The 25,845-nt window shown below is 36.8% G+C and overlaps 1 protein-coding gene across 1 annotated transcript in view; it reads left to right on the plus strand.

Moving 5' to 3' along the window:
- Positions 1-25,845, plus strand: part of SPAG17 (sperm associated antigen 17) — a 236,393-nt gene that overhangs the window by 45,010 nt on the left and 165,538 nt on the right. Inside the window, exons 2-3 of the mRNA XM_049766018.1 lie at positions 2,009-2,149; positions 2,618-2,704. Of these exons, the coding sequence (XP_049621975.1) occupies positions 2,009-2,149; positions 2,618-2,704 (228 nt within the window). The remainder of the gene's footprint in view (positions 1-2,008; positions 2,150-2,617; positions 2,705-25,845) is intronic.

Here is a 25,845-nt window from a genome sequence, read left to right on the forward strand (position 1 = left end):
TTGTAAAGCAGACCAAGATGGTTCAAGTTATGTGGTTCTGTTTGAAGAAAAGAAAAAAAAATGAAATGGGGCAAAATTCAAACAAATGTTTCTTAATAGTGAATGAAAGCATCATGAATGTGAAATGATAGCCTACTGTTATCTTTTGTACATCATGCATCTGATAATTTTCATCAAGAAGGAAAGAAGGAAAGGAGTGAGTAAGGAAGGAAGATGAGAGAGGGAGAAAGGGATAGCTGAATAAGAATAAGAAAATCACCTTTTAATTTTTTCGATATTTTGGTGCCAGCCAGAGACATGCCTCAATATCTAGAGTGTATTCTGCACACGCAGGAAACCTAGGTTTGACCCCCATCATGCCATGGGCTCCCAATCTCTGCCAGAAATATCCCTGAACACAGAGCTAGGAGTAGTGCAACATCAGATGTAGTTCCCAATCCCCATAATACAATGAATAAAAATTATCACCCAGGAGATAACCCAAAGGACTGAGCAGATTTTTTGCAAGTAGGAGGCACACATTTTATCCCATATTCCCAAGAGCATCACTGATCCCCAATCACAAAGCCAGCACCCCTGTTTTTCTGCCATAGTGAATTAAATGCCCCATCACATACAACAAACACATTATTTGTTATAAATTTTCATGCCCATGTTTTAATATTTTAGACCATTTCTTATTGAGCATGAAAAAAAAATTCTTACGGGTGAACTAGCAATACTTTCTTTCTAATTGGCTGGAGAAGACATGTTTTGGTTTTTCATTTTGCCAAAAATTCGATAATTTAACTTTTCTTGATATAATGTAATTATTAATATTGCTCAACAAATATTTATTGAACTTTTACTGTCTTTGGATGTATGTGGGAACAGATTCCCCCTTTTGAGCTTATATTTTGATGTGTATTATAAAAATACAAATTATCTATTGCTTCTCAACGCCAAATTATTCTTGGATGAAATTCTAATAAAAATGTGTTCAAAAAACATTTAGGCCTAAATTTCTCCAAGAAAAAAAAAAAATTTTTTTTTCAAGTTGAATGAACTTTGACACAATACTGCCGCCTGGTGGCTTCTTAAATCAGGTGTACACAACACTACAGGGTCATTTTTCTCTGAACCTTTATTTAACCTGTCAGGTGAGGTTTAGAGAAAACTTAAAAATATTTTTTTTACGTAGTAAACTTTGACCTAAAATTAACCTGACGACGTGGAGGGGGGGTGTTGCTGTTGTTGTTTTTGTTGTTGTTGCTGTTGTTTTGTTTTTAATGTAATCTTTTTTGTTTTTTTTTTTTTGGAAAGCCAGAGCAAGTTTAATAAATTAATATGTCAGGGTTTGCATTCTCTAACTCTAAAATACTTTATCAAGCTCTGGTAATCAAGACAATGTATAACTAAAATATATGCATAGGCAAGTCGTAGAAGAGAAATGAGATCCCAGAAGTAAACCCACACACGTGAACAACTAATTTATGACAAAGAATCTAGGAGCATTAAGTTAACAAATGAAAGCTTCTTCAGCACAAATTGAATAATCACACAGGAAAAATAAAATAAAAACCCTATGTCCCATCATACACGTAAATTTATGAATCAAAATACTAGAGCAGAATAAAGAACATATAAGAAAATATTAGTAAAACTCTCTATGACATTGAGAGTTATCTCCAATGATTTGACTCATAAAGAAAATAAGAATAAAAACAAATAAGACCATCTCAAACTAAAAAGTTGTTGCATTGCAGAAGGAAAAAGTATTTTAAATGCCATATTGGTGCAACTCTATGGAAACAACTCTGGCAGTTTTGGGGGAAAAAATCCTAAGAATAGAGCTTCCATATAACCCAGAGATTCCATTTATTGACATCTAACTCAAGGATCCCCAAACACTGTTACAAATGGACATTTATAAGAGTGTGTTCTTTTCAGTGCTATTGCCAAAATCTGGAAACAACCCAAGTTCAGCTCATAGAGAAATAGATAATAATATCTTTTCTGTTTTTTACAGGCCGACTGGAAGTGTTCCGTTGCTTTTGTTGTCGGTGACAAGATAGAGGATGAGCTTCTCATTAATGCCCTCATCCAAGCTATTGAGCTTCCCCAGAGAAAACTTTTCAGCGTGGTGTCCTGGCAAGCTCTTCTCCAACAGGTATAGTACCTTGCCTACCTTTAAGCTTTTGCACAGATTTTCCTAAACTAGAATAAAAACATATTAAGTTTGGGGGGGGGTGAAATGTGATGAGCAAAGTATTTGCAGCAAATATTTTTAAAGCAAGCATACATTTGACTGAATTTGGGTGAATCATTTTATCACATCATTTCATTGTCTACTCAATTGACACCGAATTTTATGCCAGGATCAAACCAGCTCTATGTGCTAGAATCTATGAGTTATTTAGTAAAAGATTCAATAGTAAAAGACAAAATGTGTTGTAGCGTAGTCTACAAGGAATGATCAAAAGAACATCCACAGCACTGTGACTGGTAGGGGTCAAGAAGGGAAGGAAGTTGTGACAGAGAAATTATCTACATCCTGTCAGATAGCACCCACAAATACAATTACTGACAATCTGCCATCCTAAAAGTATTTCACCAATTCAGTGATTATATTTTACAGATCAATGAAATATATCCATTTCCTGGAGCCACAGGAAAAACAAAGGGAAAGAAACCTATAGGCAGTGGACCTTCCTTATATTCCGAGGTAGGTGAATTTATTTATTAGCAATAGACCTTTATAACATTAGAAAATGAGGTCCAGCTCACGATATGAAGCTCACCACAAAGAGTGGTAATTGCAATTAGAGAAATAACTACACTGAGAACTATTCTAACAATGTGAATAAATGAGGGAAGTAGAAAGTCTGTCTCAAATTACAGGTGGGGGGTGACAGGGAGGAGGGAGATTTGGGACACTGGTGATGGGAATGTGGCACTGGTGAAGGGGGGGTGTTCTTTATATGACTGAAACCCAATTACAATCCTATTTGTAGCCACAGTATTTAAATAAAGATATTAAAATTAAAAATGAGAATTAAAGTAACCTGAAAATCACCTTTTAAACAATTTGATTCAGGACTAGAGTTGAGGGTATTTGCCTGGCTGACCCAGGTTTGGTCCCTGGCGTCCCTTATGGTCCACTGAGCCTGCTAGGAGTCATTTTTGAATGCAGAACCAAGAGTAATAACTACTGAACTTGTCCAAGTTTGGCCCAAAAACCAAAAAAAAATTTTTTAATTCATTTTGCAAAGGAAAAATTCTGGGTTTTGTTGGCAGTGATGCTGGACACTTAAAACAAACTTCTTCCCTCTGATAAAAAATTCTTCCTAGAAATAAAATTGTCCAAGTTTGGGGCTGGAACGATGGTGCAACGATAAGGCATTTGCCTTGTATGTGGCTGACCCAGGATGGATCTGGATTAGATCCCTGGCGTTCCATATGGTCCCCCAAGCCAGGAGCGATTTCTGAGCACATAGTCAGAAGCAACCCCTGAGCATCACCGGGTGTGGCCCAAAAATCTAAAAAAAAAAATTAATTGTCTTAGTTTATCTTATCTATCTTTGGCTTTCGTTGAAGACAATTAAACCAGAATATTCTATATGTAGAAGTGTCTGATCCTACTTATTTATGAAAATTATTGAGTAAGTGATTGTATGTTCATGAATTGCAAAGCACTGGCTTCGTTTGAGAAATATAAAAATGCCAGAGATAATGTTTTCTGTACTAGTCTGTACATAGCTGTAATAATTTTGCATCTGTTTATGAAGTTAGTACGCATTTAGCACCATACTTTAACCAATGTGAAAATAACAGTGATCTTTGGATAAAGGGTTCTACTTCTAGCATGCTTACCCTCAAAATCTGGCTTGGGGGAAGAGTGGATTTGTGTAAAGGATTTAGAACTGATATTCAGTACCAAGGGGATTTCTTCTCACTCTTCCTTGTTAATGTCTAAAACACAAGTTACAAGAAACTATAAAAGTCAACCATTAATTAAAATCTCACTTAAAAATATCCAGGGACTTTTTTTTAATGCCTCTGCAGACCCAAAGAATAAACATTTTTTTGGATCTTTCTAAAGTGAACTTTTTGCCCTTTATTTCAGTGATGACTCATAAAACATTTTATGTGTCTTCGATCTTGGATGGTTTTGTAATAGGCACTTCAGAATTGCTTAAGGATGCTCAGAACAGATTTCCTTGGATTTATTTACCGTAGACAGTTCTGTGGATTTTATAGCAGTGACTCTGAACTCCCACTTCTCACAATCACAGAACTCTGTTGTCCTCCAACTGTGAAGCTTCTCTTTTGTTATGCTCAGGTGTGCTCTCCAGTTCGAAACATCATGTGATACCTGGGTTGAAAACTATTGAAAATATTCTTCTGAAGTAGCCATACAAATCTATGGCCTCTTCTGAGGTCTGGTATCAATTAGACCCCCAAAGGACTCTTTCTTCTTCAAAGATTCTCAGTACAATTCAGAGATGATAACAGGCCAGTTTGACATCTAATCTGGACAGGCATTTTGACTTGGATGTGGGCTTGCAGAATATTATAAAACCACCCCTCTCCAGCATATGCTTGGTTGTCTCTCCACTCGGGGAGGTCCCTTTCACATCTGGCTTTACCACATTCTTCCAGCATTTGGGAAATAACCCTCCCACACCCACTCACATACCCTTTTCTGAATGATTCCAGAACAACAGCGAAGGTCTGATGAGCATCACAGAGATTAGTCTTGGGTGCCCCAGACACATATTACTGACAATCACTGTGGCAGAAATGCTCCCCCCTCCCAAAAAAAAAAAAAAAAAAGTCCAGCCAATCTCAACTCCTAAACAGCATTAGCTAAAGACAGAACGCACATCCAGCCAAGTGGGGCACGTTTCTAATCTCAGTCTGTGCATATTTAAGCACTAGCCAGGAACTATGGTTTGCACCTCACTCCAAATGAATAGAAATCCTGGGAGAATAACATAGGAAGCTCCCCAGAGCTGTGAGTGGTTGTCATAAAATAAGTCAAATTACTTTGGGATGTTTATGAATATATGCGAACAGACTGTGCTTGGGTCTAGTTCTGCTTAAAGTCATAAATGATGTGTTTCAACTAGGTCATATGTTACATACTGGTAACATCCTCAGGACTCTATGTAGAAAGTCTATTTTCTTTCTTTCAAGAGGTAAGGATATAGCATGTGGCAAGGCACTTGTTTTGTATATGTGAGACCTTGGGTTTCAATTTCTAACACTGAAAAAAATTTTAGACTCATCTTTTTTTTTCCCTACCCCAAAACAAATAGTGATGGAGTTGGGGATCAAGGCAAAGCTATTCTAACAAAAACACATCTGTTACAAGGGAAACTCAGTTTTATTTGCTTGCATACCTTTCTTTTTTGGGCAACTTGAAAATCAATTTTATAAAGGCCTTGCATTTATATTTATTTCTATTTGTAGGTCGATTTCTTGGTCTTAAGTCATCCTTTAAATAGAGTTCTATCCAATTTGGCTTTCTGGCTTGGTAGCCTGTGGTCATTAGGAGCAGCAAATTAAAGTGTAGCTTATTGTACTGCAGTTTATTCAGAAGCAGTAAAATGGTATCAAAACCGCAGAACGTATTTCCAACGACGACTTGAAATGTCTGGGTTCGCAAAGACCACATTCCTGAATGATTCGCTCAAACTCTCATTTGGATGGGTTGGTGTTGCGTCTACACAACCTTCTTCCAAAATTGTGTAACTTCCTGAAACTTTAGAATTTCATCTAGCCATGGTATTGTATATATGAGACAGTCTTTATTTATAAACCACGGTTCTTTGAAAACCTGCTTAGATCTGTGCTCATAGAATTCCAATTTGACAGAGCTGGAGCCTATTTGTTCATTCACCTTTTTGTAGAAACCGATTTTCTTTAACAGAAACTTCTGCAAGGAATCATGAAGGAATGCAAAGATAATATTCTCCTTTATGTGTAGTTTTAGGAATGTTAGCTATGACTTTTTTCTTTTTTATTATTATTAATAATAAATATATTTTAATCACGAGGATGAAGGAGGTAATGCTCTGGCATGACAAATGAGCACAATTTTCTGCTTGGAATCATGTTGATATGGATATGTGAAAACGCATATACAAATACTGTTTTCATTGCACGATGAAAAAATTAAAAAATAACAACTTACTAGCTCAAGCATTAATGTCAAATAAAATATAGACTAAGGGGCTGGAAAAATTGATATATTGCTAATTTTTTTAATGTACTTTTGGGGAGACTAGCTGGCCCTATTCTCAGGGATCACTTCTGGTAGGACCAGATGCAATACTGGGATAAAAGCTGCATTGGTCACATACTGGACAAGATTTCTACCTACTGTACTATCTTTCAGCTTCCCCTCCCCCAGGAATTAATAGTATAAAACTTAATTTAAGAATCTCAATGACATGGGGGCCGGTAGAGCATGCATAGTGGTAGAGCATTTGCCTTGCATGAGGCTGACCCAGGATGGACTGTGTTTCGATTTTTGAGCACATAGCTAGGAGTAACCCCTGAGCAGCACTGGGTGTAGCCCAATACCAAAAATAAAATAAAATAGTTTTAATATCTCAGAGAAAAATTAAACAAAATTTTAAAACTTATAGTTTAAAATTTCTACTAGCTTGACATTATAAAAAGTTCAAGACTTAACAGTCGTATGGACATTGAATAGGAATAAAAAAAATGATCAGACTTAAACACCAAATCTAAAGTCAACAAAACAGAATCAATACCCAATCTACAACAAGCTAGACACAGAGGGGGCCACTTATACTAGCAGCCCAGGAGGCCAAAAAAAAAAAAAAAAGAGGACTACAGGATGCATTCTGGGAACAGGGGTGGAGAGAGGACAACACTGGTGGTGGGAATGGTCCTGATTCAATGTCACTATGTACCTTAAATATTACTGTTAAAGATTTGGTTACAATAAAAATTATTTAAAAAACTATAAAAAAAAGTTCAGTGAATGTTTGTTAAACACGTGAATAATTCAGAAATTGATGAAGTCCATGGAGAATAGTGGAGGTGTGATGGAAGGCATTCAACAGAAGAGATTGCCGCCAGTAAGAAGAAACAGAAGAGAAGGTGCCTTCCAGTGCAGTTCTGTGGGTTGGTAAAGAAAAATGTGGATGACACTTTTGACATTTTATTTATTTACTTTTGATGGTTTAAATATATTGTTTCCAAATAACTTCTATCATAAACAAAACTCTTTTATATGTGGGAGATGGCGGAAGAGAGGAGGTTAGTTCTAACCTAATCAGGACACAAAAGCACTTGAATTTGACCCTGATTGAATGCAAGCCCCTCTTTCCATAAACTCTCTCACTGGGTTCTAGGCTGTCAGATCTTTGATCCATAGACCTTCACATTCATATTCATATGCAGGAAAGGGAATTCTAAAGGAAGGAACTGCTGAGGAAGAGGTATATGTCAGACTTGACAGCAGGGCTGGAGAGATACCACAGCGGTTAAGGCGCTTGTCTTTAAGATGCAGCTGAACTCAATTTGATCCCAAGCATTGCATATGTTTCCCTTGAACACCACCAGGACTGATCCCTAAGCACTCTGCCAGGAGTAAGCCCTGAGTACCACCAGGTGTGACTCAAACCTTCTCCTCAAAGGAAGAATACTAATAGTCATTGAAAGTAAATGACTTTGAATTTTAGGAACCAAAAATATTGGGAACCAAAGCTTCCAATATGAGAGTGTGCCATTCATACAAAGGTTCTCACCTATGATCAAATCTGATACATAATACCTGAGCACTATAAGAAAAATACATAGATTCAGATTTTACTGTTTGACTTTGATAAATGGATAAGAAAACCCACCAATTTTAGAAGGGCTTCTTGATCCAAACTTATTGGAAATCAGAGTCAACTATCTTTAAAAGTTTTAGGTTTCACTCTATGGTTCTCTTGGTTTCTTGCTCTGGTAATCCTTGTGTCTCCTAACCTGGAAATGAACCTTCATACACACGTGGACTGGGATTTATATGCCAGTGACTTACTCCAAAAAGATTGTCACTAAAATGAATAAATTAACTGCTGAAATGAAACGGATCTATAAAAAATAAAAGTTAAATACCATAGTTGGTGGCCAGATCTCTCTTTTAAGCAGACAGTTCTATACAGAACTTGGATGATGCAAAAGATTGTGTTTTATATATAAATATTTATAAATAAATATATATAAATATAAATATATATAAACATATATATTTATATAATTGAAATTATATAAATGCAAAAATTATTTTATATTTATAAATATTTATATTTATAAATATTTATAAATAAATATATATAAATATATATTTATATAATTGAAATTATATAAATGCAAAAATTATTTTTAAAAATTGAGGACAAGATGAATAATTTAGTTTTCTATATTTTAAGCAAGGAATGGCTTTTGGCTTTTATATTGGGATTTTTTTGGTTGGAGATCATAAAATGTGGAAGGATTTTTCTGATATGTGATTTGAGAGTAGTAGATTTGAGAGACCATTTTTTATTTTAAAAATCCTTTACTAGTACTTTATTATCCTCAAATATAATAGATTTGGGAGTATGGAGTTCATACCCAGCAATGCACAGGGACTACTACTGGCTCAGTGATCTCAGGATTAAATTTGAATCTTCTGCAAGAAAAGCATGTGCTCAGCCATTTGAGCCATCTCTCCATTCTCAACACTAGTTTCTTTTTCCTCCTTCCTTTTTCTGCTTGTGCAGATATATTTCTCAGCTCTTTCCAACAAATAACTCACTATAACTCACCGGTTAGAACACAGAATTAATTATAACCTACTTGCTGTATTTTTCCAGCTTCCCAACATGAAACTCATTTCTTAAACGGTGTCTCAAATTGTCTTTTCAATGGAATTGCATGCAGGCTCTTCTTTGGGGGGGACTGGCCCTTGTCATCATGAAAAATGGAAAACTCATAGTTCAGAGATAGAAACAAATATTATGTGAAAACATTTAAGAGATTTGTAGTTATTAAAATGGCAGATCTACTGGGAGCAGAAAGAACAGTGTGTCATGGAAGAAACACGGGAAGGGGAGACAGGAAGCATTTTCCTGGCCTTTTCAATCCTGCGTTTTAAAACAAAACAAAAAAAAAATTCAGGGAGAATTGGAAGGGAGCCAACCTAATGCCGTTATTTCATAGAGCTTAGGGACACACCAGGAAATTACAGGCCAGTTAGTTTGACTTTACTTGTAGGGAAAGTATTAAAAACTGCTGCAGGAGATCAAGTAAAAGGATGCTTAGAAAAGCACAGCTTGATTAAGGCAAGCCTGGGCAGCGTGGTTTTCGGAAAGGGAAGGTCATGTCTTAGGAACTTGTTGAAATTCTTTGAAGCTATTATGACCAATACAGTCTTCAAAGCCTGCAGGAGGCCCTGTATCTGCCTATCTTTCTTGTTCCACCTCAGTGCTTCGGGGATTCAGATCCCAGCTACATCAGGGCCTTGGCACTTCACATTTAGAAACCACTTATCAAAATAGCATAAAATAACCTCGGATGGAAGATTTTAAAAGCTGGAACCAATTAATACAACCTGATATTTATAAATGTAAAATAAGGACTTGGAACAGAATTTAGGAATATTGCGCTATAACAAAGAGGGACTACGTAGGGACTAACTATAAAAACAATCTGGGAGCTTGGAGACCCAAATCTAGACTGTTGGAAGCACTTCTCACCCAAAGCAAGGCAAAGGAGGATAATTCGCTGTGCTTAGACTCTTACATGCACAGGAGAGGTATAAAGAGTTGCAAATAAATGGATTTTGTTGAGATGGGAAAAGAAGTGGTCAAATACGCTAACAGCTCTGAGCCAACAAGACTTTCACAAGACAGAAAAACAGAGCTAAGAAGTCACGTCCAGGGCAGTAAGGTCAGAATTCCATTACCTAAGGAATGAGATTCCAGGGTTCAAATGCACTTACTTCTCAAATCAGAAGTCTGGAGTTCTGTTTTCAATGAAAAGAACGCAAGCAAGGGCATTAAAAAACATTTGGGCCATGCCCGCAGCTAATCAGGACCCCATAGCAAGTAGTCAGCCGACCTAAAGGAGGGAAAGTCCCTGGCGATGAATAATATGAAAATAGAGGTGTCTTAGAGCAAGCATAAAAAATGTATAACCCACAAGGTTTGGGGGACCAGCTAGGATGTTCTATCAATAAAATATTTGTTTGATAAGATAGAAAATTAGTGAAAAATTTCAAGATATAGGGCCAGAAAGATAGCATAGAGGTTGAGGCACTTTCTTGCCTTGCATGTGCCTGACCCTAATTTAATCAATCCCTGGTACCACATGGTCCCCTGAGCACTTCCAGGAGTGACCTCTGATCAAAGAACCTCTGAACACAGTTGGCTATGATACCTTTCTCTCATCCATGTACTTCCCTCCAAAATTTCAAGGCACATATCTGTAGAAGAGCAGACATAATAATTTAAGCAAGATTGAACCAATGAAGTGTGCACCTTTGTTTCACCAAGTCTGGACAGGGGTATATGATAATGTATACCAAATACTTAACTCTCTATGCCCACCATGAATTAAATGATTCAAGGAAGGAATCAGGAAGACTTCAACTATATCTATGACTGTGAAGAGTTTATACTTATGAATGACATACTGACCATTTATTTAATATGTTCATATTATTAATTTTGATGAATGATAACTAAATTATTTGTCAATTGAGTTATTAATTGAATATAGGTGTATTGAACCTTGACTATTGACCACTTAACATATATTAACTTCTATAAGACTCTCAAAGGCCTACCAGTAGGTACTTACAAAGGATGAAAGTGGCGTTTAGATGATAGAATTATACAATGTTTATAAAATAAGTCGTGGAAGGAAAAATGTTCTCACCAATTTTTGCAATATAAAGAGATAAATTTGATGACTAGACCACATAAAAGAATACCATCCACCAGTGAGCATTAGAATTGACAATGGATCTAAGGTTACCTAAGGAGAAGAAAGAAAGGGTTAGGGAGTAAGGTTTCCTGAGTAGAAAGATGGTAATTTTCCTTTATAAAAGAATCATAATCACTAGAAAACAATATAGCATAGTTTAGTCAAGTAAAGTAATTATTCATTTGGAAGCCTCTGCTTCTTCCTGCTATATTACACAAACTAATTGATGAAGACCTTAGATTCTATGGGTTTAGCATTTTATAAATATAAAGATACTATTAGTAATTCCTGAAGCTATAGTCTGTTCATTGCTTTTCCTACCTCAGGCAGAAACAATAAAAAAGATATGGCTACAAGTGAAGTCATTAGAAAAGTTTGTTCATGTTATTGAATTACATTGAGAACTTACTTTGTCCAAACATTTGGACAAAAGGAATTTTAAATTCATATAGAAAAAATTTATATAAATGAGTCTTTTTCTTGGGGGGAAGAGGAAAAGTTAAAACACATTCAGAGATGAAAGTGTGGAAAGAAGTGCCTATTTGATATTAACTAATTTTGTGTTTCTAAGATAATTGTCAAAAACAAAATTTATCTCCAGAGTACCTTCTACTCGTTGTGAGAGATACAACCTAGTGGTTAGATGCACTGATCCAAAGTATTTTGCTTGAATGTATACCCTGATTTTGTTATTCACTAGCAGTTAGATATCGGTCAAGTTAGTTAACTCAACTGGCCTGCTATTTTCTCTTTGTAAAATTAGTGTAGATGGTGGCATCTATTTATGTAATATTGATTATTAAAGGAGATAATATAAAATATTTAGCAATGCTGGCATATACTGTCCATTAATGTTTAATTATTGTGATTAATACTTTGCATGATAAAGTTATTCATTCTAAAGGTTGATTTTTTGCATTGGAACATGAAAGAACTAAAGATATCTATGAAGATTTATCTTTAATTTTATTGTGGCTAAAAAATCTGAGTTATTTCTAAATATGCAATTTAGTGGTATTAACTATATCAATACTTATGCAATCAATCTCCACAAGAGTTCCATTTTACAAAGCTAAAATTCTATACTCAATAAAAAATAATAAGTCTGGGGGCTGGGCCCGGAGAGATAGCGCAGCGGCGTTTGCCTTGCAAGCAGCCGATCCAGGACCAAAGGTGGTTGGTTCAAATCCCGGTGTCCCATATGGTCCCCCGTGCCTGCCAGGTGCTATTTCTCAGCAGACAGCCAGGAGTAACCCCTAAGCGCCGCCGGGTGTGGCCCAAAAACCAAAAAAAAATAAATAAATAAGTCTGGGGGCTGGAACATTGAACTGCACAACAGGTAGGGTGTTTGCCTTGCACATGGCTACCCCAGGTTTGATCACCAGCATCCCATATGGTTCTCTGAGCCTGCCAGAAGTAATTTCGAGTATTGAGCCAGGAATAACCTGAGTGCTACTGGCTGTGGCCCCCAAATTTAAAATAAATAAAAGTCCATTTTCTGCTTTCTCCTGGTCCTTGGTGAACATTATTATATTTTGCTTTATTTCTCTTCTATTTTGGATTAGATAACCTTAGATATTTAGTGAAAGTGGAATCATAGTGCATTTGTTTCTTAGTTTATTTTACTTCACATAATAGTACCAAAATTCAGTCATGTTGCAGTATAGGTATGTCAGAAGTTCCTTTTTATAAGAAAAAGATATATCATCAAATGTATTTAGCACATTTGTTTACCCCTTTAAACATGGATATAGGGCTGGAGAGATGATACAGCAAGTATGGTTCTAAACAGCAACATGACTGACTATGTTTAGCCTCTAGCATCCCATATAGTCCAATAGGCCCCACCATAACACAGAACCAAGAGTAAGTCCTGAACACTGCCAAGTGTTGCCTGAATACAAACAAAGATGGATGTATATATCTTTGAGTAAATCTTCAAAGCAACTCAGTAAGGTATAGAATAGATAATACTTCATTTCCATGCATTCCACAGATACTTGAGTGGATTTTATGCCAAATTTATAATTGAATCTATCTTGGTAACTAAAATAGATAAATATAAATAAATATAAAATAGATAAATACAATAGATAAGCAGAAAAAACAAATGTGTATAAGATACACATAATTATAATGTGATGTGGTTGTCCTAAATCAGAAAGAATTGTGAATGCAAATGGACAAGATAGCATGGGGTAGAAAGAAAACAAGCTGAACAAAGGAGAAAATATTTCAGCAGAATAACAATATGTGACAGAAGAATCAGATATCAAAGGAAAATAATGTGACATGATAGAGGAATAAAAAAGACCAGTATATTCAGAATATAAAAAAGTGAACGGAAGTCAGCTTGCCTTCCAAGGCTTTCTGGGTACCTGCCGCCAAGCAGATTCCCTTTTCTGTCTCTGTATTCAATGAGTAGTGTTGGGACAATTGATCAGCCACATGCAAAAATTGTGAATGCAGACCTCTACCACCATGCACAAAGGTCAAATAAAAAATGGATTAAAGACCAAACCTTGATATCAGACTCAAAACGATTAGGTATACAGGAGAAATTGTAGGCAAAACAATCTATGACATTGAGACTAGCAGCATCTTCAAGGAGGAAACACCACTGTTCAAACAAGTGAAAGCAGAGATATAAAGAAATGGAACTACATTAAACTGAGAAGCTTCTGAATCTCAAAGGAAATAGTGAGTAGGAAACAAAGTTCACCCACGAAATAGGAGAAACTATTCACCCAATACCCATCAAATAAGGGAATAATATCTAAGATACAGTGACAGAACTTAACAAGAAAAAAATCTAATCTCATCAAAATGGGGAAAAGAAATGAACAGACATTTCCTCATAGAAGAAATACAGATGACCAAATGACACATAAAAAATGCCCCACATCACTAATCTTCAGGGAGATGCAAATCAAAACAACAATGAGGTACCATCTCATGCCACAAAAACTGGCACACATTAGAAAGAACAAGAAGGTGCTGGCATGGATGTGGGGAGAAAGGAACACTCTTATTCACTGCTGGTGGGAATTTCATCTAATTCATCCTTTCAGGAAAACAACATGGATATTCCTCAAAAGCCTGAAAATTGAGCTCCCATATGATCCAAAAATACCATTCCTAGGGATATATACCCTAGGAACACAAAAACACAATATAAAAATGCCCTCTGCATTCCTATGTTCATTGCAGCACTATTTACAATAGCCAGAATCTGAAAACAACCCAGATGCCGGACAACAGATGAGTGGCTAAAGAAATTGGTACAACTACACAATGGAATACTAAGCAGCTGTGAGGAAAAATGAAGTCATAAAATTTGCTTATACATGAATGGATATGGAGACTATTATGCTGAGTGAAATGAGTCAAAGAGAGGTAGACACAGAATAGTCTCACTCATTTGTGGGATTTAAGAAAAATAAAAGACAATATGGTAATAATATCCAGAGACAATAGAGATGAGGGTTGGAAGGACAAGCCCATGATACGAAGCTTACCACAAAGAGTGGTGAGTGCAGTTAGAGAAATAATTACACTAGCAACTACCACGCCAATAATAAGGAGAAAGAGAAATTGAATGCCTGTCTGGAAGACAGGCAGGGGGTGAGGGAGGAGGAAGATTGGCGACATTAGTGACGGGAACATTACACTGGTAAAGGGTGGTGTACATTCAATGACTGAAACCCAACTATGAGCAATTTTGTAACCACGGTAATTAAATAAAGAAATTATTTTTAAAAAAGAAAAAGAAACGTAAAAGGAATGCACGGGGATATAAGATAAATCTGCTGGACTTGGCAAGCCATTGTTAATAATTTGCTTTTTTTTCCTCAACAAAAGTGGGGATTTATAAATGCTTCTAAAATGACAAGTGACACATGTGAGTGGTCTAAAGTATTTTCCTGGTGCTCAGGATAGAATAAGTTATGCGGGAGGCAGAAGGGAAGCATGGATAAGAGGCTATTGAAGTATTCCTAGAGAAAGTGTGTGCAGAGAAGCAAGGTGTATTTTGCGGGAACCATCAGCGAAATTGTGCCAGGGATGTAGGGGTGTAAAACAAAGCTATGAGCAAAGAAACTGAGTGAAAATATCTCCGGATATAATGATAATTGAAAAACAAATTTGGGGAAAGTTTGAAAGTACAGTTTGGGGTTATGCTAAAGTTTAAATAGCTGAGCAATAGCCAAGAGGAAATGTTGCAAAAGAAGTGATTTTCTTTAGTCTTTTCTTTTTCAGATCCTAAGAGCTTAGCTTAATAATGAGGCAGAGAAAAGATCAAAGGGATATTTGCTGACCAAAAAATATTAGTGTATTATAATTGAAAGACTAAGGAAAGTTACTTGTAAGAATGGCAACAGTGAACAATAGATGATCATTTGAACAATTTAAGTTCAATAGTACTTTCTAAGTCCTTGCGATTTGAATGCCATCCATTTTCTATTCCTTTTTTATAGTGCGTTTCAAACTGGAAATTGGGTGACAGTCTAGTGGTTTACAAAAATATTTAGCTGAGTGACACTATGTGTGTCTATCCATATAAATCATGTTATAATGTGTTTATTATTATTGTAAATATAGATAAATACAGTTCTTTAAAAAACTATGCCTCAAGGGCCAAAGCAATGGCACAGCATTAGTGTGCTTGCCTTGCACGTGGTTGACCTAGGATGCACCGTGGTTGGGTCCCCTGGCATCTTAGATGGTCCCCCAAGCCAGAAGCGATTTCTGAGTGCATAGATCAGAGTAACCCCTGAGAGTCACCAGGTGTTGCCCCAAAACAAACAGATAAATAAAAAAAAAACATACAGCTATGCCCCAGAGTCCTCTAAACCTATTTTATGGTGTATATATTTTTATTTTTAGTTTTTGGGTTTAGGATACACCTTGCCATGTGCTCAGGGGCTAGTCATGGCTCTGAGCTCAGAAATTACTCTGGCAGGCTCGAGGAACCATATGGAATGCTAGGGATCAACCCCAGATCAGATGTGTGCAAAACAAATGCCCTATTCACTGTGTAATTATTCCAGCCCTGTTACCTTAACTTTTTTAATTTTCTTTCCTATCTCACCTGATGCTGATATTAAGGATATTTATATATAAACATATATATGTATGTGTGTGTGTGTCAAGAACTTGTGTAAATTTACATTGTATTCAGCAACTGTGTCCAGAATTCAATCAGTACTGGATAATGGACCTATATCGAATTAGGTCTGGCTTCTGCTATCCTTCTATTTTGGGATTTTATAATACCTTGTAGCCACTCTGATATAAAAGTTGTATATTGAATCCCTAGTTGAAATTGAATCTGTTCCTCATTGAGCCCGATAGCTGACCTCATTTATTGTTCATAACTTTAAGCCAAAGGTGTAGTCCCTAGACTAAATAGGTTGGAAAGAGAAGAATGAGAGGGTCAAAAGACTCATCCAAACAGTCAAAGAAGTAACAATGATATAGAGGCTCTATTTCTCTGGAGGGAAAGAAAATATAATTTGGTTTACATTATATAAGTTGTCATGAATTTACATTTAACCTCTGATTTTGAAGTTTTTACATTTTTTCTCTATCATTGGTTGCAAGGAAAGAAAAGAGAAAACAAAGTAAAGGTAGAAAAAGTAACTTAGATATTTTTACTTACATGTGTTGAAAATGAAAAGCTACTCTGCATTTTTTTTTTTTTTTGGTTTTTGGTTTCTGGGTCACACCCGGCAGTGCTCAGGGGTTACTCCTGGCTCCACACTCAGAAATCGCTCTTGGCAGACTTGGGGGACCATATGGGATGCTGGGATTTGAACCACTGTCCTTCTGCATGCAAGGCAAACACACTACCTTCATGCTATCTCTCCGGCCCCTACTCTGCATATTAAGCACTCAATATTAATGTTAATATGTGACTTCATGTAGATATTATATATTGATATATATTCTTCATTTATATAAATATAATTGGCCAAACTCCCCTAAAACTTAATATTAAGGAGTATGATAATGTAAGTTAGCCAAAATGTGACCTTGTGTGTTGGACTTAAAGATACATAGCAAGTTAAAAATCAAAGATCTACTGCTCCTAACTTGTTGAAATAAATATCTGGAACTCAGATGTTGAGCCAGGCTTGTATTGAACTTTGTACAACCTTAAACTTAGTAGTTTATTATCATCCTAATTCCTTAATTACAATTTTTTTCTAAAAACACAGACCTTAGGCTCTGTTCCCTCAGTCACCAAGTAACCTTTAACGAGGTTATCTTCTTCATCAATGGAAGAACATCTAATTACTCAAATTAATTCTGAAATCTTGCAGTTTCATCTCTGAGGTTGTGAAGTTATCTCAGAGGCCACCAGTTCTGGGCCTTATGTCCTTTTTGAATTGCTAGTCTCATTGCATTCTCAATGATTCATTTTAGGGGTATTACTGGGAGGGGGAAAAAAAGATCCTATCTGGATTTAATGCCAGGGGATAATATATTACTTTATGTAGCTAATAAAATTTCAAGGACTGACAGCAAATTTCTGATTTGCTTTTCCCCCAGTAAATATCTGCTTTGAATTATGCATAAAGAATTCTTTCTGCCAACTTATTTCAATTCTCTGTGCAAAATCATCCACAGAACATTGTCAGGGGGTTCCTACAGAGGTTTCTTTTAGGATTTCTCAGCCATTGGAGGAATAGATTCTCTCTGGTTTTTGTTTGTTTGTTTGCTTTGTTTATTTGTATTGTTTTTGAGCAAGCACAGAAAAATGTATTAAGTTGGGAAATTGGTCCAGTTTATACAAATGTTTTCCCTTTTTGAAAGCAGAGACGCAGACACAGATTAGTCATCAGAAGGGGAAAGAGTTTTTGGTCTCACTCTGTGCTTGAATCCTGTTTTATATTTGCAGTCCCGCCCTGTGAGTAGGTGGAGTATGCAATTGCCCTGAGATGTGATTTAAGAGGTGCTGGATATTCTGCCTGTCCAAAAATAACCCCCACACCCTCCCTTTAATTTCAGCACAGTGTCCATAAAACCTTGGTTGAGATGAAATGAAACTGCATTTCAGAATGTTAACCCATTCTATTCATTATTCTATCAGCATATATTTGTTTATCAGATACAAACTAGACCCTAAGGGGATAAAGAAAGGCCTTTAGCAAGGCCCAAGGCTTACACTTGTTATAAGTCACCAGAAGCCATTTCTGCCTAACCAAGAGTGATTTATTTACACTAACCCTTTTCTCTACTCATTACTTCACTCATACATTCAACCCGTCAGTTCATCCATTTTTGCTGAATCCATATTTTATGGAAGATAATATTTCTTAAATAGTTCACATTCTTCATTGAGACCTTTAAAGAAAAAAACATTGATATTTGGAAGACTCCTCAAACAACTACACACCGTGTCAACTCTGATCACAAAGAATTTGCAGGACTCTTGCATCAGACAGTTCACAAGTTGCAAATGAAGGAAGTCAGCAGTGAAGTGACTTGTTCAGCTCTCACAGGAATGAATACAGAGCTTCCCATTGCAATTCAGGCATCCTCACTCCAAACTCGGGGTTCGTTCTACTATGTCAAGCTTTCCAAAACCTGGACTCTACTATAATCAAGGAGCTGACAGTTGAGTTTAACCTGCTTCGTAATTGCTTCAAGTTCAGAAAGTAAGCTCTGGGATTTTTCACCATTGATATTACTGAGGCAGTTTTTCCCTCAGTACAGTTTCTGAAAGCACTTTATCAAGCACAGACTTCTGGGGGGCATACAGTTGGCATCAACAACTTTTTAAAATTTATTTAAAGAAAATGCATCACTAGTGGACATGGTTGATTATAACATATTTTCTTCCAGATAAGTGAAAGCGAAGTTATTAAAAATTAGAAAAAAAGGGGACATAATGGTGGTGCAAGCAATAGGGCATTTGCCTTACACGCTCTGACCTAGGACGGATCATGATTTGATCCCCTGTCATCCCAAATGGTCCCCCAAGTCAGGAGCGATTTCTGAGAACTTAGCCAGGAGTGGGCCCTGAGTGTCACTGGGTGTGGCCGCAAACACCAAAAAATTTAGAATGAAAAATAAATTAGAAGAGAAGAGAAAGAAAAATTACAGTAGCAAGCACATTTGTGAAAATTATTGCATTTCCAATCAAGTAATGAATACATTAGCAGAAGGTTTAGTAAGCTCTGGTTTCTTTTTCTTCAAACAGGTTATATATTTTATTTATTTTCTTCAAAGGAAAATAGATAAACTATTTATAATATCTTTATTAAACACCTTGTGATTATAGTTGGGTCTCTGTCATGTAAATAACATTCCCCTTCACCAGTTCAACATTCCCACCACCAATGTCCTGAATCTCTCTCCTCTTTGTCAGCTCTCTATTTTGTTAAATTGGGGTGTTTTCTTTTAGAGATGAGATCATCAAACAAATGAAGTTGTCCAGAAATTCAAAGCACTATTATATTGGTTTTTGTTTTTGCGACATTTAAGAATCAATACTGAGCTACCAAGAGTTCTGGAAGAAGGAAAATACGGGGGTAGGGTGTGTGCAGTCATGCCAAAAATCCCTAGTGATATCAGTCCCCAAAAACGGCATGCCTGAAGTGTGGTCAAATTGGTGGCCCCGAAGTGAATCATAGAGGCAGGGCCATTGGGGAAATGGAGATTCTGGATGATGGAGGCAGCAAGTGTGGCTTCAGTAGGTTAGGGACTTGACCCACCCTTTCTTCCTGAGATGGACAGCTTTGTGCTGCATGGGTTGGTGTGGCCATATTTTTCACAGCTTGGTTTATATCTCATTCAAGAACTGAGTCACACTATGGAGGTTGCCCAGTTCGCACATCATGTCAACAATTTCTGTTGGGTTTTATCCTTCACATCATTTCACAGATCACCCACCCCCCAAAACACTCCCACTGCCCTGTCTTCTGCTTAAAGCACTAACAACCTTGTAGAAAGTTGTAAACTACAATAGAACAGATTAGGTCAAAGGAACAAAGTTAAATTGTCGGGAATCAGGGTCATTTTCTAGATTAAACCCGTAGGCCTCAGAGAATTTAAGATAATAAATTGGAAGTTGTGGAATCACCTGAATAAATGTTTGGACGTGGCTTAAAGCTAAGATTTGTGTGTCCAAAATGCATACACCTTGTTCTGTGGTGGGACACATGCATCTCCACTCCTTTTGCTCATGTATTTGCGTACTGTCTGTAGTTCTAGTTGACCCTCTTTTAGCTATAAGAACACTGCCACTCGCTTTATATTTCTTCCTTAGCAAGCTCATAGCAAGTTGAACGGCAGCATGTATAATTTTTATGTAGGCATTTCTTTTCTCGTTTGTTTTTGTTTGTGTTTGGGGTCACACCCGGCAGCGCTCAGGGGTTACTCCTGACTCTATGCTCAGAACTTGCCCCTGGCAGGCACGGGGAACTATATGGGATGCCGGGGTTCAAAGCACCATCCTTCTGAATGCAAGGCAAACGCTTTACCTCCATGCTATCTCTCCGGCCCCATCTAGGCATTTCTATATATCACTCAGATAACTCTGTTCAGATGCTTTTCTTTTATGAAATTGCCCTGGATGCCCCACCTCAAAATTCATCTTGTTATCTTCTATTGCAAATGTTTGTATTTATTCAAGGTTCGCTCTGAGAACATGTGAACCTCAATATTAAAGCCACAGTACTATCAGCCTGCATTTTTCAAGCCATTGAGCTCAAATATGCCATCAGTTAAAATATGAGCAGATAAATAAATGGATATGAGATAAATATCACAACAAAAGCAGAAAATCCTCAAATTGGGAAATTAAAACAGAGGAAGAAAAAATCTAGTCAGGCTTTCTATTGTCTCCCCTGTCTTCACACACACACACACACACACACACACACACACACACACACACACACACACACACTTGTGGATAGCCTGGTGGAAGTCCAGGAGCTGATTTTGAGATTAAAGTCATTGATCTCCAGATGACTTGGTAGTACTCAATGAGTGTTTGTGGAATGGATAAACTTAGAAACAGATCCTCCGCTGACACATGGTCTACCTGTACATTAGATATTCTCATAGCATTGCATTCTGAATTGCAAAAATTGGTGACATTTGATCACTAGTCTTTGAATATCCTGGCTTGGCAAGAGGAGGGCTAGAATTCAGCACACACTCACCCACTTAAGCATCATGGTTTCAAAATTGTTCATGATTGAGTTTTTGACATAGAATGTATAGGATCCTTCACCAGTACTCTTTTTCTGCCACCAATGTTCCCAGTTTCCCTCCTACACCACCACCTGCCTTTTTTTTTTTTAGTAGATATTTTACTTCTATCTCTCTCTTTCGTTTTTGGCACTATGATTTGAACTATTGCTAATGAAAGGGTATCATGTATATTACTTTATCCCTTTTCAGCACCCAGTCTTGTCCAGAATGATCAGTTCAACTATCATGGCCATAGTGGACACTTTACTGATGTCACTGTACTGCTCCGTTACTTCTGTGAAGCTTCCTACCACATTATCTTGTACCATATTATCTTTTATTTTTCTTATATCTCACAAATGAGAGATTATTCTGTCATTTCCTAGCCTCTGACTCAGCATAATAATCTCCATATCTGGGGCCAGAGCGATAGCTCAGCAGTATGGCATTTGCCTTGCAGGTGGCTGACCCAAGACAGACCTCGATTCAATCCCCGGCATCCCATATGGTCCCCCAAGCCAGGAGCAACTTCTGAGTGCAGAGCCAAGAGTAACCACTGAACATCACTGGTGTGGCCCAAAATCAAAAATAAAAACACTCTCTATATCTATCCAAATATAAGCACATTTCATGACTTTATTTTCCTAACAGCTATGTAGTATTCCATTATGTAGATGTATCACAGTTTATTTAGTCACTCATCTGTTCTCAGGTACTTGGGTTGTTTTCAGATTCTGCTTATTGTAAATAGTGCTGTTACAAACATGAATGCAGAGGGCTTTTCTGGTGTTTTTGGGTAGCCAGGAAATATCCCAAGCGTGTTATTCAGCATGGTCTTTTTGTTTGTTTGTTTGTTTGTTTGTTTTCTTTTGAGGCCAGGACTGGTAGTGCTTTAGGATTTACTCCTGGCACAATACTCAAGGGAGGCTGAAATACTAGGAATCAAACCTAGGCGTCATGCCTGAAAACCATTGAGTTCTCTCCAGCCCTTAATCAGAGTATAACTCATTGTTTGCCACTCACCTTGTGTTCAGCTTGAAAAACAGATCTAAATTCCTTCTAACGCTGCTAATTTGAATACATCCTCTCTAACATGTTTTAAATTATAGTCACTATGATAAGCACAAACCTTAACACTCAGTCATAATTTTATTGCCCCTGGCTTGTGAGTATGGAATTGATTAGAGGGAAATGACTAGTTCCATTTTCAGGTTTCTTGTGATAATAGGAGGGGACCCCTGTATAGTCTTAACTCAGAATGGGGAATGCTTGCTGTAAGTAATTTTAAAACAGATTGTAAGGGAAGGGCTGGAGCAATAATACAGTATGTACGGTTTTTGTCTTGCATGCGTTCCATCCCTGGCACCATTTAGTATGCCCAGAGCACCCCCATGGGTGTCCTTGAGTGAAGAGCCAGGAGTAAGTCCTAAGTACAACCTGGTATGACTCTGGCCATATAAAAAATGAACACAAAAACTAATAAAAATCAGATTGTAAGTACTATAAGTATAATAAAAGGAATATCCAATCCTGTGGACACTGCACAAGACCTAGGTAGACAAAAATATGAGAAAGTGATGATGGCATAAGTGCAAGAAGGGTCTCCTGGAATATGCCTCAGGGACAGGTAGCAGGAGCAAGCAAGAGAGAGTTTAGTAGATAAATCAGGCTACCAAGGATTGATACGGAAAGTTCTTTTGGTCTAAGACTTTCTGATTTCCTTTTTCCACATACCTTAAAAATCACCCAGAGATTTCAATAAAGTAATACTTATTGACATCATTATTATAACTATTACCATCAGTATTATTTGTGTGTGAGGTATTGAACTCAGGCCTAATTTGGTCTACCATTAAGTCATATATCTAACTTCTTAAGAATTTTGGGTTGATTTATTTTTTGGGGGGTGGTCTCACCCAATGATAATTGGGAGCTATTATTTTGTGTGTATGTAGTTTTATTTTCTTTAATTTTTTATTTTCATTGTGGTCAAAGTGAATTACAAATCTTTCACAGTAATATTTAAGGCATATAGTGACAATGAATGAGGGCATCTCACCACCAACATTGTCCTCCCTCCACCCCTGTTCCCAGCATGCACCCCATATCTCCCTCCTTTACACCTTTATACCTCCTTTACACCTCTATAATACTCTATACCTCTATAGTGTAACTGTTCCCCACTTGTAGAGTTTGTTGTAGATTGTGTATCGATTCTGTTGTTGTTGACTTTGGGTTTGGTGTTCAAGTCTGATCATGTTTTATTACCACTAAATATTCATAAGATTATCTGGTCTTGGTAACATCTATTTTTCTCCCTCAAATTATGAGGCTGATCAAGGTGATTCCAGTAATGTGGTTCTTGTTGGAGATATAAGAAAAGATATGGGAGAAGAAAAGAAAAAAAACAAAAACAAAATTAAGTGCTATTCTTATCATACATTGTTCAGGAGAACCTGTGAGTCTGGGAATTCAATTCAGGCCTCCTGCATACAAAGCATGTGCTCTTGCCCATTAATCTAAACTCCGTTTTATAAAATTATTTCTTCTATTTAATTAACATGCTTTATACCTAGAGATGCATCAGATTTTATATGTTACATGTGCGGACTTAGGAAAATGAGTCAGATAAAAATCTGACCATCCCAGCCATGAAAGTAATCAAACCTAGTCCACAATTTCAGGATGAGAGAGTGAAATCCCTAAGAAGAGATTTTTTTTTTTAAAAAAATGTCTTAGAGTTGTGTCACAAATTTCAGTCTAAGCTGACAAAAAAAAAAAAATCAAGTAACTTCATAGGGATGGGAACTTCTTGGGACTAAAGGAAAAATCTTGGGGCTGTAGAGATAATATAAATTTTAAGGCATTTGCCCTACAAACAGACAATATGGTCTGATCCCTGGCACCAATGTTCCCCCAGAACAGAATCAGGGAAGATTCTGAACAAAGAGCTAAGAAGTAAATGCTGAACACTATCAGTTATATCCCGCCCAGCCCCTCATAAGTAAAATTAGTTAAATTAATGGAAAGATCTTGATCTTATAAAAATTGTAGGAAGAGCATGGCTTTGCCTGTCTGATGCCCTGAGTTTGATGTAACATTACCACTAGGTATGATTCTGAGCATCCCATCACCACCACCACCAACAACAACAACAACAACCAGGACTGGGAAAATTAGAAAATTATGTTGCTGATCCACAACTGAAACTGAACTTCCTATATCATCCTTCCACATAACACCTCCTCTAGCTATATGGATATTTAGAAATATTTAGATATTTAGATATATTTAGATATTTAGATATATTGGATATTTCGCCAGGTAACTAGTGAAGACCTTCTTTAGCGAAAAAGGGAAACTTTGGTTTTTCTTCTTTGAAATACTGATTCTGACAAATATTCTTAAAAGAGAGCTCTGCGCTTTTTGACATGTGCAGATTAGATGTTCAAAATGCATATCTCCTTTGGGAAAATCATCATATTTCAAATTATACATGTCTGTATAGCGTAGATCTGTTGTACCTTCCATGAATTTGTTATTACTGCTCCTGAAACTTCCTTCCAGCCCCAAAGAGGTCTTAATCCCTGTCAAATATTATTATGTAACCAACTTTTATGTAGTCTTGAAAGAGCTTGTTTATTTAGTTTCAGTGACTTCTTGTTTCTGCCAAATATTATTTCATTTCAGCACAGATGTAAAGGGTCCAATGACTGGAATTATTTTACAACTCTCACATTGTCAAGAGACGGATACCAGTTTAATTATGGACAGCTGAAAATGATCTCTGAGTCACCTGCTAAAGATATTCATCATCTTTATGAACTTCTCACCAAGCTGTGGTCTGAGTACAGTTCCTTTTGCATCAGACAGTCAATGTGATCTGTACAAAGTCTCTCTCTTCCATCACTTTTACGTTTCGAGATAGACAGCTATTCAGAGCTTGATTATTTTCTTTTCCTCTCTTCAAAGTGAGGAAGTATGCTTCAGTCATCCTCCTTCTTTGGCTTTCCATCTTTTCTGTCTCTCTTCCTTGTGCTCCAATCTGTCACCCTTACTCTCCCAGCTGCTTTTTCAAACTATGGCACACTGAAAACTTTTCATTATTTAGAGACTGTCAGTTGGATAGACTAGACCTAGAAAGGATCAAATAATGGAATGATTTGATTTAATTGCCTCTCTATTAATGCAATTAACCAATGTGATTAATGAAAGGACGGAGGAAGGAGGAGAGGAGATAGAAGAAGGAGAATGTGGGTTTCAGAACACTTCTAATTGTTCCATGTCACATTGAAGAAAATCAACAGCAAACTTACTTTCTTCTTCTCTACCATGAAAGCTTCACCAGAACACAATGCATTTTTATACCTGCTTTTGTTATCTCTTCAACTAAGGGGATGTTGATTTATTCAGATGTTGATTTGTCAGAGAAGAGGAAGAGTTAGATCAGAGATTCCCAAAAGGTAACTGTCTAATCACCCCCTTTTCAGAAAAAAAAATTAGTCAGCATGTCCTGAAAAAATAACTTCTTTAACCAACAGAAAATGTTCCTCCAGCTTCAAAATTCTGAATTAAATAAGATGACAAGTGATGATTTTCACCGCTGATAATAAAAATCAAGTCACTACCATGCCTGTCCTTATGTTCTTCACTCTCTTAATTACT

This window comes from Suncus etruscus, chromosome 19, assembly GCF_024139225.1.
Source record: "Suncus etruscus isolate mSunEtr1 chromosome 19, mSunEtr1.pri.cur, whole genome shotgun sequence".
In the NCBI taxonomy this organism is placed as follows: Eukaryota; Metazoa; Chordata; class Mammalia; order Eulipotyphla; family Soricidae; genus Suncus; species Suncus etruscus.